Here is a 15,149-nt window from a genome sequence, read left to right as displayed (position 1 = left end):
TATATATATAATATGTGTGTGTGTGTGTGTGTATTGGGCGACACGGTGGCGCAGTGTTCAGTGCAGTCACCTCACAGCAAGAAGGTCCTGGGTTCGAGCCCTGGGTTAGTCCAACCTTGGGGGTCGTCCCGGGTCGTCCTCTGTGTGGAGTTTGCATGTTCTCCCCGTGTCTGTGTGGGTTTCCTCCGGGGGCTCCGGGTTCCTCCCACAGTCCAAAGACATGTAGGTCAGGTTATTTGGCGGTGCTAAATTGTCCCTAGGTGTGAATGTGAATGTGTGTGTGTGTGTGTGTGTGTGGGGTGGGCTGTGATGGTCTGGTGGTCTGTCGAGTCACCTGACCTACACGTCTTTGGACTGTGGGAGGAAACCGGTAGGGAAAACCCTCCATTAGCAACCATAATATTGAGCAGTCTTCTTTTTGCCTCCAGAAGTGTGCCCTGGTAACGTCACTGGTCAACAAAGCGTGAATGTGAAAACTTACTTCCTGGTTTACCAATAGGCCGCAGTGTATAAGAAGAAGTGAATAACAAAGCAATACATACAGCCGTATAATTTAGTGCTGTTATTCACATTTTCTTATAGATCTCACATTCACAGATTTGCCACCAGCAGACACTTTAAGCACAGTTTGAGGGTCCTTTCAGAGACACACACAGACTGCTCAATATTATGTTAGCCAATCTAAAATAATATAATATAATATGATATTATATGATATAATATGAGTGTTATCCCTACAACACACATATATATATATATATATATCAATACAGATGCAGGAAAAAAGTTTTAATACATAGCAGTACAAACCTATTTCGTGTGTCGTGCACTCATCAGCTGCATTTTCCTGCATCTGTATTGATATTCTGCTGCTTCTCATTAGTTGAGCACTTCTATCAACACCATTGATGGTTTCGGGGAAAAAAGCGCTATATATATATATATATATATATATATAATCCAGTGAGTCAAGTGAGATCAGCTGATGACTGCTTCTGGAATGAAACAGGCTTGTACTGTCTCACAAAGAATTTGCTTGACTCATGGAAATCTGTCGAGGGGGAAAAAACAACTTTTGTTTCCAACACAACAGCATGTGTAAACTCTCTAAGTGGAGTTAATTGCAGGCTGAGGTCATTCTGCTCAGTTTAAGTGACTGCAGTTTGTTTTGTTTTGTTTTGTTTCGTTTTGTTTTTGCGTGCATACTGTGTGGTGGTGACCTGTAAATGTGTGTACATTCATGTCTTTGCAGGCTGCATGGAGGATGGTACTGCTCTAGGAGATGTGGTGTTGCCTCCATGGGCCAAAGATGACCCCCAGGAGTTCATTAGGGTCCATCGAGAGGTCAGTGACCTCCTGACCTTTCAACTGGCCAGCCCGGCCGACTATACACACATGACCTTTTCCCAAGAGACCCAATACCGTGTCTGGTTTGGACAGATCAAGTATGTAGGACACAAGTATTCATAGTAAACTACCGAAGCGGCAACACCGAAACTGTGGCGACTACAGTCAGGCGGTTAGTCTTCATTAGTCTGACCAGTCTGTAAGGGCTCTACAGTAGCTTGTTCTTAACCCTTTCTGCCTTTGAAATGAGGTGTTTTGGGTGTCTGGGTGGCGCGGCGGTCTATTCCGTTGCCTACCAACACGGGGATCGGCAGTTTGAATCCCCGTGTTACCCCCGGCTTGATCGGGATTCCGTCCCTACAGACACAATTGGCCGTGTCTGCGGGTGGGAAGCCGGATGTGGGTATGTGTCCTGGTCACTGCACTAGCACCTCCTCTGGTCGGTCGGGGCGCCTGTTCGAGGGGGGGGGGTGTTGGGGGGAATAGCGTGATCCTTCCACGCGCTACGTCCCCCTGGCGAAACTCCTCACTGTCAGGTGAAAAGAAGCGGCCGGCGACTCCACGTGTATCGGAGGAGGCGCGTGGTATAGTCTGCAGCCCCCCCTTGGATCGGCAGAGGGGGCGGAGCAGGGGCCGGGACGGCTCGGGAGAGTGGGGTGATTGGCCGGATACAATTGGGGAGAAAAAGGGGGGGAAATTAAAAAAAAAAAAAAAAAAAGTCACGATAAGCCTCTGAGTTTGTCTCCGGCTCTTAACAATGGGACTTAACGTCTTTACACCCTTGCCACTTCCGCAGACCATAAATACTTGTTGTGCTAATCCAGAAAAGCCATCTATCTGTGCTGGAGACTGCTGTCGTTGCAGGACAAGCCTCTTTAATCCAATTCAGGACCGGCACAAGGCTCTCTGTTCCCCCTAACAACATAATTCCTGTCTGCTGTTTACTGAGCTAAACGTTTTCTCTCTCTAGTCTCTCTCTTTTTCTATTTTCATTTTTTCCTCTCTGCGGGATTGTTATACATGTCTGTCCCTTCTCTTGTTCTCATTTGTTCGGTATATGATTCCCCACCCACACCCCACCACACCCCCAACACTACAGACCTCAGGGCGTGCATGGTGGTTACCGATCTGTAATCTACTGAACTACTTATATTGCCCACCATTCTCGCAAAATGAGCTATTTTAGTAGCTTGTTTGTGTTTGTTTTTTTTGTTCATGTGCAAATTTACTCGGTTCAATATATCCCCTGTTATGAGACCAATAGATATGGGGGGGGGGGGGGGTTGGGGTTCAGCTTTCCGTTATTCCCAGATAGAGTTATTGAGTTTGGATGTACGGGTACTCCTGGTCATAATGCCCACTTTTCCTTCATTTACTGCTCCAAACCAATCTCAAGCTAAGTGCACCCACATCATTGTTTTATTTTGGATATAAAGTTAAAGTCATAACACGGCTCCGCGTACCTTCCTGTCGTTTTGGGCTCTTTTTGAATTGACTTTACGAGGTAATTGTGCAGCGCTGGAATAATCTGATTGGTTGTGCAATGCGTTTTCACTGAAGTTAGGGTGGGGGTTTTTTTTTTAACTCCGGCGTTAACAGTTTGAGTCATGTTTCGGTACCGCTGCTATAGCAGTGAGTGTGCCGCCTGCATTTTCAAAGTGCAGAGTACAAATGCAGCAGGTTTTGAAATATCGTTAAAGCAGATGGGTTTAGCCGTTTCCTCCTTTGTCCTGGGTTTCCCCCTCAGGCTTTGGAAAGTGACTATGTCAGTTCCCATCTCCACCTCTGGATTGACCTGATCTTCGGTCACCGCCAGCAAGGTCCAGCGGCTGTGGAAAGTATCAACACGTTCCACCCTTACTTCTATGCGCAGAGACGGGGGCAGGAAGCCCTCGCAGACCCCCTCATCAAGAGCACAATCTTGGGATACGTTAGCAACTTTGGCCAGGTTCCCAAGCAGGTAAGCACAATGCGTCCTCATTCCACGGCATCATGTATTGACTCTGTTGACAAACCGTCAGCATATAATGTTCAACATATGACACCATGGGAAAAGCATGGGTTTGTAAGCAGGGTGAGCTAAAGATAGGACCAGGGTGAGCTATAAAGTATGTGCTGCGCTCAACTGCATCACAACATTCAGCCCTGTAGCACAATCCACTGTATGAGTGCTACTCCCATGGAAATGTATGGACAATTTCCTGGAACACTCCCTTTGTGCACTTTTGACTTGGGTTAGGTGAGGTGTCCAGAGTGTAATTTACCTTTCTGAAATCCTTGAACCCTTTCCTATTATCTGAGGGAAACATATTGTTTGAACATATTTGTAATAAAGTATAAAATCTCATCTTTGTGTGGCTTGTCCAAGTCTGCTCTCAAATGCATCTGTCACTACAGATGCTCTTGTTCTTCTTCTACTCCTTCTTACTGTGTGGCAGAAAGAACAACCGTTGCTGATTCTGTGTTCATTTCACCTGAGCTTACTTGTTTGTTATCAGCATGGGCATCATACTGGCTGCAATAAAATGTTTCCTTTTAAAAAAGAATAAAGGGAAATAATAAAAAGCCTCTCCGGGTAAGAACGAATTTGGTGCTCTTCCCACGAGTTTCAGAAAAAGAGGCCTAAAAATGGTATTACAAACCATGACTTTGAATAACCTGGCCAAGAGGCGGCATGTAATATAGAAGACAGAAGGGGGGGGCAAGAACTGGACCTTGAGGGACACCACAACTCAACAGAGCTTTCGCGGAAGTAGAGTTACCCAGAACAATAGAAAAAGTTCTGTTGGCGAGGTATGAGTGCAATAAACAAAGAGCGAGCCCTTGATGCCAACCCAAGTCTCTAAGCGATGTAAGAGGACACTGTGATTGACTGTGTCAAAGGCAGCACTTCAGTCTAAAAGAACTAAAATTGAGCAGTCACCTCGGTCTGCAGTCAGCAGTAGGTCATGAGTAATCTTAACTAGCTAGAGCTGTCTCAGTGCTATGAGGTGCTCTAAAACCAGACTGGAAACTGTTAAAAACACTGTTAGTGTTCATAAAAGAAATCAAATGAGATGAAATTACTTCCTCCAGAGCCTAGGATAAAAAAGACAATTTAGAGACTGGTCTGTAGTTACTTAAGGACGGGGGATCCAAATTAGGTTTCTTTAGTCTGGAAAAGAACCAGAGGCCGGAGAATTATTAAGAATTTGCAGAATAACGGGGCTAACAGGGGAAAACACCTCCTTGAGCAGCTTAGTGGGGATTATGTCTAAGATGCAGGGGGAGGAGTTCTCTGACACGGAAATTGTCATGGTCTGAAACTGGGTAAAAGAGGCAGAACTGACATGGGGAATGGGGACAATGCAAGGGTAAAATGCTATAAGCAAGAATTATCCGCTTCTTTGTGTTAATTATAGTTAAAATCAACTTTCACCATCTGTGAATGATTTCTCCTGTCCCGTAGCTCTTCACCAAGCCTCACTCTCCTCGCAATGCCTCAAAGAAGGAGGGCTCTTCGCCACCCCAGCCCACTCCCTTCTTCTTCAGACTGGACAAACTCAAGACCTCCGCGCAGCCGTTTAAAGGTACATCCTGACACATCATTCACATGGGTGGTACACACGGTCGTAAAAAACCTAGAAGAGTCCTTAATTTGAATATGTAGTTATTGGGCCCTGGAAAAGTTATGTAAAATTCGAATTTTGTCAAAGTTTTGGATAAGTCGTGGAAACCTGACTAAAGCGGCATCAACTCTGTTGAAGAGAGGGGTTGACAAATTTAAAAACTGGAACAATTGCGGCGGTCTTCAGTATTTGTGCTGTGTGTGTGGATGGAGGCATTTGTCTCAGTGTCCTACATGTGCCTCCGCTGGCTGGCTCTCAAATCGGTTAGTAGCTGTGGGTGTGCGGGTGGCATAGTGGTCTATTCTGTTGCCTACCAACACGGCTCTCCGGTTCGAATCCCCTTGTTACCTCTGGGTTGGTCGGGCGTCCCTACAGACACAACTGGCCGTGTCTGTGGGTGGGAAGCCGGATGTGGGTATGTGTCCTGGTCGCTGCCCTAGCGAACAGGCGCCCCAACCGACCAAAGGTTGGGGCGCCTGTTCGGGGGGGGGGGGATAGCGTGATCCTCCCAGGCGCTACGTCCCCCCTGGTGAAACTCCTCACTGTCAGGTGAAAAGAAGCGGCTGGCGACTCCACATGTATGGGAGGAGGCATGGGGTAGTCTGCAGCCCTCCCCGGATCGGCAGAGGGGGGTGGAGCAGCGACCGGGACGACTCGGGAGAGCGGGGTGATTGGCCGGGTACAGTCGGGGAGAAAAATGGCAAAACAGTAATAATTCCTTTTGGTCAGGGAAATTAAGCACCAAATTACGGAGAGGTGTCGGGAAAAGTCATCGAAAAGCAGTTGTGACCTCTGAGACAGCGAGGCGCCACCTGAGCCCGTGAAAACCGTTTTCTTCATCTCAACAAAAAGTCCGACAATAACGCCAAACCGATGAAGGATTTTTCTGTCAGCCGAGTCGCCGGCGTCGTTTCAGCGCGAGAGAATGAAATTGAATCAATTACAGCCATTTCCAGCCCTTATCGTTTTGTAGCGTTACTCATTTATTGTGTTTCGCACCGTTTTACGTCAGCTATTACATAAGAGGCCCTCCTGGGTCTACGGGGAGTCGCGGAAGCGGGCCGGATTCACCTGCAGATTAATTCTCGCGGCAGAGGAGATCTGCAGGAGACGACTCCTCTGCTGAGCCCTACTTAATAATGGGAGCGTCCCCGAAGGCCCACTGAGGCGGAGAAGACGAGCGCCCAACGCTCGGGGAGGGAGCCCTGCATATTACGTTTCATATTAAATCCGAGCGCGTCCGACCTGATCAATAAGCAGACAGAGATGAATAGGGGGCGCCGCCGAGACTAATGCGGACGCCCCGTCTTTCTGGGGACGTAGGGGGGCGGCGCCGGCGGTGGGACGTAACGATTTCTGGCCCGCTTCCTGCGTGAATGGGTCAATTAGAGGCACAATTTCAGCCACGCCAGCACACACACACACACACACACACACACCTCGTGCTGTCCAGGACGTGTGTGTCCCCCGATAGGGCGTGGCCTCGGCGCGGCGTGGCCTCGGCGCGGCGTGACCTCGGCGCGGCGTGACCTAGGATGGCCATTTAATCGCCCACTTTTCAGCAGTCAATTAAATGAATTTGGGTGCAGTTTTCCTGAGCCACCGAACTCATTAATTTGATGTTTTGAGGAGCAATCACCTTTATTTGACTAGGTGAGTTTATCTGGGCACAGCGGAGGCAGGAGGAGGTCACGCTCCCGTTCGGCTCCCCTTCCTCCTATCACTACTACTTTTAACAAGTACAAAATCCCCCGAACCAAAAACAACGACAACTTGTTATTGCTCTTTATGATTTGTTTTTACGACACATCTTTTCTTATTTCAGCTCACGGTGCTTCGTTGTCCATAAGCCCTCACTGTGCGTAACGCCCCACCCCCTTCTGCTCCTCCCCCCCCCCCCCCCCCACAGAGCTGCCCCGCGGACCCGTGGGTCAGATAGCCTGCCTGGAGAAGGAGGTCCTGGTTTTGGAGAGGAATCGACTCCTCCTGTCGCCTCAGCGGAGCTGCGTGTTCAGCTGGGGCTTTCCCGACAACAGCTGCGCCTTCGGAAACTGCGCCACGGAGAAGGTACCCGCCGAGACCGGCTCCACGACCCGCCGGGGGGGAGGAGCGAGGAGGACCCGCTCGTAGACTAGCAAATATGCACGACTCAGAGAGAAATAAAGAGAACGACGGATGACTCCTACGTGGATAAAATCAACATGTTTTTTCTTTCCCCACTCTCTTTTTATTTTTTTCTTCACTCCCCCCCCCCCCGCCCCCAATTTGTATCCGGCCAATCACCCCGCTCTCCCGAGCCGCCCCGGCCCCTGCTCCACCCCCTCTGCTGATCCGGAGAAGGCTGCATTCGCCGGCCGCTTCTTCTCACCTGACGGTGAGGAGTTTCACCAGGGGCACGTAGCATGTGGGATCCCGCTATTCCCCCCAGGTCCCCCTTCCCCCCCCGAACAGGTGCCCCAGCCGACCAGAGGAGGCGCTAGCGGAGCGACCGGGACATATACCCGCATCCGGCTGCAGGTAGACACGGCCAGTTGTGTCCGTAGGGACGCCCAACCGAGCCGTAGGCGACACGGGGATTCAGACCGGCGACCCTCGTGTCGGTGGACAACAGAATAGACCGCCACGCTGCCTGGACGCCCCAAAACGGCCATGTTTTGGCGGCGCTACCCTGTGTCCCAGTTACTGCACAGTATTTCACATTTCAGCATATTTCTCAGTGTACCCGCCGCAGGTTTACAAATCACAGCTCGCCTCATCATTCGGTGCCGAGTCAGGGTTCACACAAGTCCGGGTAAACCAGGAACACCTTGTAGACCGGGTTTATAAACTGGGTTATAGACCAGTTTTCCAGCCGGGACATGTTCCTGAGGCCAAGAACCCACTGGACTCGCATCTTTTTAGCAGGGTTTTGTTCAGGGTCCAGCTGGAAGTTCAACACAGCCCAGTTGCACACTGCTGAAACTCCCGTAGTCGCCCACCAACACGGGGATCGCCGGTTCGAATCCCTCGTGTTGCCTCCCTACAGACACAATCGGCCGTGTCTGCGGGTGGGAAGCCGGATGTGGGTGTGTGTCCTGGTCTCTGCACTAGCGCCTCCTCTGGTCGGTCGGGGCGCCTGTTTGGGAGGGGGGGGGGATAGCGGGATCCTCCCACGTGCTACATCCCCCCTGGTGAAACTCCTCACTGTCAGGTGAAAAGAAGTGGCTGGCAAATGCAGCCCCCCCCCCCCGGATTGGCAGAGGGGGTGGAGCGGCAACCGGGACGGCTCGGGAAGAGTGGGGCAATTGACCGGGTACAATTGGGGAGAAAATAATATGATATGAAAATAATGATAATAATAATAATGTGACCCTCCATGAGCAACAGATATCATGTACATCCCAGATGAAGTCCTGTTACCTTAATGCCTTCATGTCCACCTGCAGACCTTTGCGGTGTGTGAGAGTTTGTGCGACTGGGGGGAGACGTTGTGCGCCACCTGTCCTAACCAAACTACCGTGGTCACAGCGGGAACCAGCACCGCGGTGTGTGTTTGGGACGTTGCAGTGGGCAAGGACAAACTCACCCACATGAAGCTGAAGAAGGTGAGTGTGTGTGTGTGGGGGGGGGGCGGGGGGCGGGGGGTAATACAGTCACCCCATCTTCAGACGTATGAGGACACCCGTGTGTGTCTCTTTCCTCCCCCCGGCAGCCGCTGTACGGCCACACGGGCGCGGTGGCGTGCCTGGCGGTGTCCGAGGTGCACGGCGTGATGGTGAGCGGCTCCCTGGACCTCACCTGCATCCTGTGGGACCTGGAGGAGCTCAGCTTCATCGCCCAGCTGGCGGGACACAGGGCCGCCATCACCGCCCTGGCCATCAACGACCTCACCGTGAGTCCCAGTACATGCACACACACACACACACACACACACACACAAGCTCTCTCTGTAACACACACACTCTCTCTCTCTTTTTGTGGCACACTCTCTCTCTCTTTTTGTGACACACTCTCTCTCTCTTTTTGTGACACACTCTCTCTGTTTTTGTGACACACTCTCTCTCTCTTTTTGTGACACACTCTCTCTCTCTTTGTGACACACTCTCTCTCTCTTTTTGTGACACACTCTCTCTGTTTTTGTGACACACTCTCTCTTTTTGTGACACACTCTCTCTCTCTTTTTGTGGCACACTCTCTCTCTCTTTTTGTGACACACTCTCTCTCTCTTTTTGTGGCACACTCTCTCTCTTTTTGTGACACACTCTCTCTCTTTTTGTGACACACTCTCTCTCTTTTTGTGACACACTCTCTCTCTCTTTTTGTGACACACTCTCTCTCTTTTTGTGGCACACTCTCTCTCTCTTTTTGTGACACACTCTCTCTCTCTTTTTGTGACACACTCTCTCTCTCTTTTTGTGACACACTCTCTCTCTCTTTTTGTGACACACTCTCTCTGTTTTTGTGACACACTCTCTCTCTCTTTTTGTGACACACTCTCTCTCTCTTTGTGACACACTCTCTCTCTCTTTTTGTGACACACTCTCTCTGTTTTTGTGACACACTCTCTCTTTTTGTGACACACTCTCTCTCTCTTTTTGTGGCACACTCTCTCTCTCTTTTTGTGACACACTCTCTCTCTCTTTTTGTGGCACACTCTCTCTCTTTTTGTGACACACTCTCTCTCTTTTTGTGACACACTCTCTCTCTTTTTGTGACACACTCTCTCTCTCTTTTTGTGACACACTCTCTCTCTTTTTGTGGCACACTCTCTCTCTCTTTTTGTGACACACTCTCTCTCTCTTTTTGTGACACACTCTCTCTCTCTTTTTGTGACACACTCTCTCTCTTTTTGTGACACACTCTCTCTCTCTTTTTGTGACACACTCTCTCTCTCTTTTTGTGACACACTCTCTCTCTCTTTTTGTGACACACTCTCTCTCTCTTTTTGTGACACACTCTCTCTCTTTTTGTGACACACTCTCTCTCTCTTTTTGTGACACACTCTCTCTCTCCCTCCTTCTCTCTCTCAGTATATATTGTGTCCTCTCTCACGTCTCAGTATGAGGATGGTGTGATGCATAACCTCTCCACTGTACGTGTTTGTGCGTGTGTGTGCGTTTCCGTCCGTACACGCGTCCACTCAATGTTCCCGCTCCCAAGGGTGAGATCGCCTCGTGTGCGGGGGCCCTGCTGTACCTGTGGACGATGAAGGGCCAGCTGCTGACCCACGTCAACACTTCCTGCGGGCCGCAGGGGGACATCCTGTGCGTGAGCTTCACGCAGAGGCAGGAGTGGGACCCGCGCAACGCCATCGTCACGGGCTGCGCCGACGGCGTCGTTCGCGTGAGTCTCCGTCTGTGGTTCTGTGCATGTGGGGGGGCGGCGTTGAGGCGGGCATGTCCGTCTCAGAGTTGGTTCCCGGGTAGCTGTTCGCGGAGTAATAGGCAAGAACGAGAGTTTTGCTCTGCAGTCGGGCCGTCGTACTATACAGTATTCAAATATGGCAGTCATTATGTGGGTATTAGCCTTCCAGGTAGCGGTTTGGATGTCCACCAAGGTTTTAATAACAGCATATGGATGTGTGTGTATGTGTGGAGAGCGAGAGAGTGAAAGAGTGTGTGTGTGTGTGTGTGTGTGTGCACGTGCACGTGCACGCCGTGCATGGATTAATATAAGCATATGCTGCCTTGCCGCAATCAAAGCTGCAAACTCTAAATTGGGTTTCACTTGGGAGTCGGTGCCCATGCCACATACACAACAAATGGGATTACTATATTATTATTATCTTGAGTTATGGCTTTTGTTTGTGTGTGTGTGTGTGTGTGTGTGTGTCTGTGTGTGTTATTATTTTGAATTATGTCTGATTTTACTACTCGTTACGTGTCCCTCACACAGATATGGAAGACAGAGTACACCAGAACACAATTACCTGACCCTCCGGAGGAGCCCGCGTCCCCGGGGCAGAGCCGTTCGGCAGCCAGGACGGACGGAGACGGTAATCCTGCAGCTCCCCCTCTAACCCCTTCTGCAGAACGGCGCCGCACGCGGCACCGGCACGCCCACAGCCGCGGTCTCGCGTCGGCCGCGTGTGGACGGCGTGCCGACGGCGGAGCCGTGGGATGAACGGGAGCGCTTCTGGTTTGAAAAGCGGGTTCTGGGGCTCTCGTGTTATTTAGATCTTTAATCGTGAGGCGTTTGTCAGCTCCTCATCTCCAGACGAGCGTTTGTAATGCCGGCGCTCCTCCCTCGCTCGCATTAGGACGAGCAGGAGTTATGTTGTTATAAAGTTATTAAACGTAGAGGCAGTAAACACTGATGAGTGATTCTGCTGACGTGTGTGCGTGTGTATCATTTAGAAAGCAATAATACCCAGATCCAATTTGGCATAGGTTGGGCTGCAGCCCCCGTGTCACCTCGTAGGAGTATTACACTTGGTAAATTACACCGGGGCCGGTCTTCGCCTAACACCAGAGCGTTTATATTGGAGGGATTTCGCTGCGTTTAACGGCCCGCTGACCGCGGGTACACGTGTGTGTCTGCTTGGGTGTCGGGCGGGCCCCGGGTTCCGGGTGTTTGGGTCGGCGTCTGAACGGTGATTCGGTGGTAATGGGACCATACAAATTCGAGTATGTTCGGTTTTGTTTTGCGTGATGCGTTAAGGTTGTGGGTGCTTGTTTGTCTTGTCCACAGCGAGCGGCGGCGCGGGCGGGGCTAAAGGCTGGGAGAGGCACCTGGTGCTGTGCCGAGAGCTGAGCCGCGGCCAGGCCGCATCGAAACGCCCCAACAAGACGAATCCGGCCATCACGGCCCTCGCCATGTCCAGGTGTGGGACTTTACACTACATATGTAGCAGTTTACATGCACACAGCCCATGTGTAGCAGGCATGTGTCTTCATGCGTGCTCAGTAGTCCAGGTAGGACAGTCACAGACGGTTGAATCAGTTCATCTGGACACAACGTGTCATCACTCAGCTAAGTGACTGTGTTTACATGCACGGTTAAGTCACGCTACGGTTACAGCTCCATTAGGCCATGTAGTGGGACTACGTCGTTGCCCCGGTCTACAAGGACCGGGGCAGAATCGACTTATTGACGGGAGTATGTCCGACCCCGGTACGGTAGGTGGCGATATGCCCCCTTTTAGCTGGTTGCTATCGGATGAAAGACCGCTGCGGGCACTATGGATCATGCGCAGAACGCCTAGGCCAGTTGGGGGCCGATTGTAAATCCATCCCCAACCGCATCATCTCGGTGTGTTAGTCCGACCTGGAGAAGTTGGGTTTACAATGATTTCAGCGGGACTAACGCGTTTACATGTATTTTAAAAGTCCAGTTTTAGTCGGACCAACACAATAAATCCACTTTTCTAACATCACGTAAACGTCTTCAGTCTCAACTGACTGCAGGCGTCCCCACCCCTTATAAACAGCGCAGTACAATACAGCGCCTAACGACCAGTTTCATATGCAAACATGGGTGTGACCACTAGGGTTTCATAGGCCGTGTGCACTACTCACAGAGGTTAGGGAATAGTTGCAGTCTAGCACTGTAAGATGGCAACAGAGGTATAACAACCGAAACCAACGACCAGGTTCATGCCTGAGAGTACATCTGTCGCCATCTTACGATGCTGTGACTGCAGCTACTAGCCAGTCCTGTGTGAGTAGTACACATGGCCATGGTAGCCGTAGTTAATGGTGTTGTTAAGTGTGCTGCTTATAAGGTTGGGCGATGCCCACCGTCAGCTGAGACTAACCAAGTCATTTAGATGAGTGATGAAACGGTTCTCCCGCTTAATCTTGTGTCCGGATGAACTGATTCAACCTTCTGGGATGTTCTTACCTGCATTATGGAGCATGCATCAAGATAATTCATGTCTAATTCCACCTTTACACATACATGAACATTTCACTAGGTCTGCTTCTTGTTTGAACCGTTTTCAGTATATCAGTGTAGTTTCAGTGTTTTGATGGGTTTCTACTTCTGGACTGGATGGGGGGGGTGAATTGACTCCAACCTCCAACCCTGCTGGGTGATACAGAAAATACTATATCATGATAGCTATAGGAAATTTAACAACTGTTTCATGATAGCTATAGGGAATTTTACAAAATACTATATCATGATAGCTATAGGGAATTTTACAAAATACTATGTCATGATATCTATAGGGAATTTTACAACTGTATCATGATAGCTATAGGGAATTTTACAAAATACTATATCATGATATCTATAGGGAATTTTACAAAATACTATATCATGATAGCTATAGGGAATTTTACAAAATACTATATCATGATAGCTATAGGGAATTTTACAAAATACCATGTCATGATAGCTATAGGGAATTTTACAACTGTATCATGATATCTATAGGGCATTTTACAAAATACTATATCATGATAGCTATAGGGAATTTTACAAAATACTGTATCATGATATCTATAGGGCATTTTACAAAATACTATGTCATGATATCTATAGGGAATTTTACAAAATACTATGTCATGATAGCTATAGGGAATTTTACAACTGTTTCATGATAGCTATAGGAAATTTAACAAAATACTGTATCATGATATCTATAGGGAATTTTACAAAATACTGTATCATGATAGATATAGGGAATTTTACAAAATAGTATATCATGATAGCTATAGGGAATTTTACAAAATAGGAAGAGGAACAATTTATTGTCATTTCTTTCATGTGCAGAAGAACATGAAAGAAATGACAATACATTGCTCCTGTTCCATCCATCCATCCATCATCTGAACTGCTTATCCTGCTCTCAGGGTCGCGGGGAAGCTGGAGCCTATGCCAGCAGTCATTGGGCAGCAGGCACACAGACACCCTGAACAGGCTGCCTATTTTGTAAAAAAAGAAATAATTATATATCAATATAGATATTTTATATATCTATATGAAAATATCTATATATATAATAAACAGTAATAAATAAATAATAATATATTTTATTATGTATTCATTACTATTTATATATATAGATATTTTCATATAGATATTTTATATATCTATATAAAAATATCTATATATATAAATAGTAATGAATACATAATAAAATATATTATTATTTATTTATTACTGTTTATATAATTTAACAGTATTATTTAATTAAATAAATAGTTTAATTTTTGATAGTATTATTTAATTTGATTTAATTTAAATAATACTCTTTATATGATTTAATGTATTACTATTTATATAATTACTATTTACATAAAAAAAATTATCAAAATATCAATATAGATCCCAGCATACATTTTGACACATGCGAAAACACCATGTTTAAGAATCCATCGTTGACTTGTTTGGTAAAGTATAATATAAACCCAAAACTCGTTTTCAGATGATACTCCCTCAAATATTTCAGACCCCATTTTATGAGAAACTCTAGGTAACAGATTGCTGGTATCATTAAAACAGACAACACGTTTGTGTATCATGATATGAGAATGTCCATATTTCGTCTCGATGCAGTACCATTGAAAGGTGGTAAATGATCATGTTGAAGTGTTGCCCCGCCCTACATGACTGACATACAGCATACTGTGTTATTATACGTCACAAATACAACACACACATGTGTGCTGATGTGCTGGACACATTGATGCAAAATTAGCTGATTTGAATAAGCAGGTCTAACCGATTCACCCTTTATTTGTGCAGGAGCAACGCAACACTTTTGGCGGGCGACGCCTGGGGCAGGGTCTTCACCTGGGTCTGCGAGTGAAGGCCCCAGCATCCGTCGCCGTTCTCAGTTGTTGTTGCAGCCCCCGCATCCCCAGCCTTCATCCTCTCAACGTGTCTTAATGCTGGCAGGAGAGACACAGTCCACACGGACCTCCGTGGACCCGAATCCCTCTGCATCTCAGGTGTCACACAAGCCGAAGTTCAGCGTCTGTTGTAGACCTTCTACATTTCTCCGCGGTTTCAGGGACGGCTACGTTTCCGTGTCGGGGACATCGAAGGAAGTCTCGAGTGCGAAATTAAAATGTGTCGGCGGTGGGGGTCATGTTACCATGTGCAGTTGGGGTGCTTTCACACTAGGGACCCCGGATCCGAGTGCATTTGACCCCAAAACCCAGTTCGTTTGATAAGTGTGAACACTGTATACTGTGGTCCGCGCCCGGGTCCACTTGGAAAAGGGGTCTCGAGTACGGTTCATGTGTACTCGGGTGAGGCTATGCT

The 15,149-nt window shown here is 48.1% G+C and overlaps 1 protein-coding gene across 1 annotated transcript in view; it reads left to right on the top strand.

Moving 5' to 3' along the window:
• The window catches only part of wdfy4 (WDFY family member 4), a 97,554-nt gene extending 82,405 nt beyond the window's left edge, over nt 1–15,149 (top strand). Inside the window, exons 54-63 of the mRNA XM_056291505.1 lie at nt 1,253–1,344; nt 3,095–3,307; nt 4,796–4,916; nt 6,865–7,022; nt 8,381–8,539; nt 8,647–8,826; nt 10,095–10,277; nt 10,830–10,929; nt 11,625–11,757; nt 14,628–15,149. Of these exons, the coding sequence (XP_056147480.1) occupies nt 1,253–1,344; nt 3,095–3,307; nt 4,796–4,916; nt 6,865–7,022; nt 8,381–8,539; nt 8,647–8,826; nt 10,095–10,277; nt 10,830–10,929; nt 11,625–11,757; nt 14,628–14,691 (1,403 nt within the window). The 3' untranslated portion in view covers nt 14,692–15,149. The remainder of the gene's footprint in view (nt 1–1,252; nt 1,345–3,094; nt 3,308–4,795; nt 4,917–6,864; nt 7,023–8,380; nt 8,540–8,646; nt 8,827–10,094; nt 10,278–10,829; nt 10,930–11,624; nt 11,758–14,627) is intronic.

The sequence above is a fragment of the Lampris incognitus genome, chromosome 13, assembly GCF_029633865.1.
Source record: "Lampris incognitus isolate fLamInc1 chromosome 13, fLamInc1.hap2, whole genome shotgun sequence".
NCBI lineage: Eukaryota > Metazoa > Chordata > Actinopteri > Lampriformes > Lampridae > Lampris > Lampris incognitus.
This window is presented reverse-complemented; position numbering and strand designations above follow the sequence as displayed.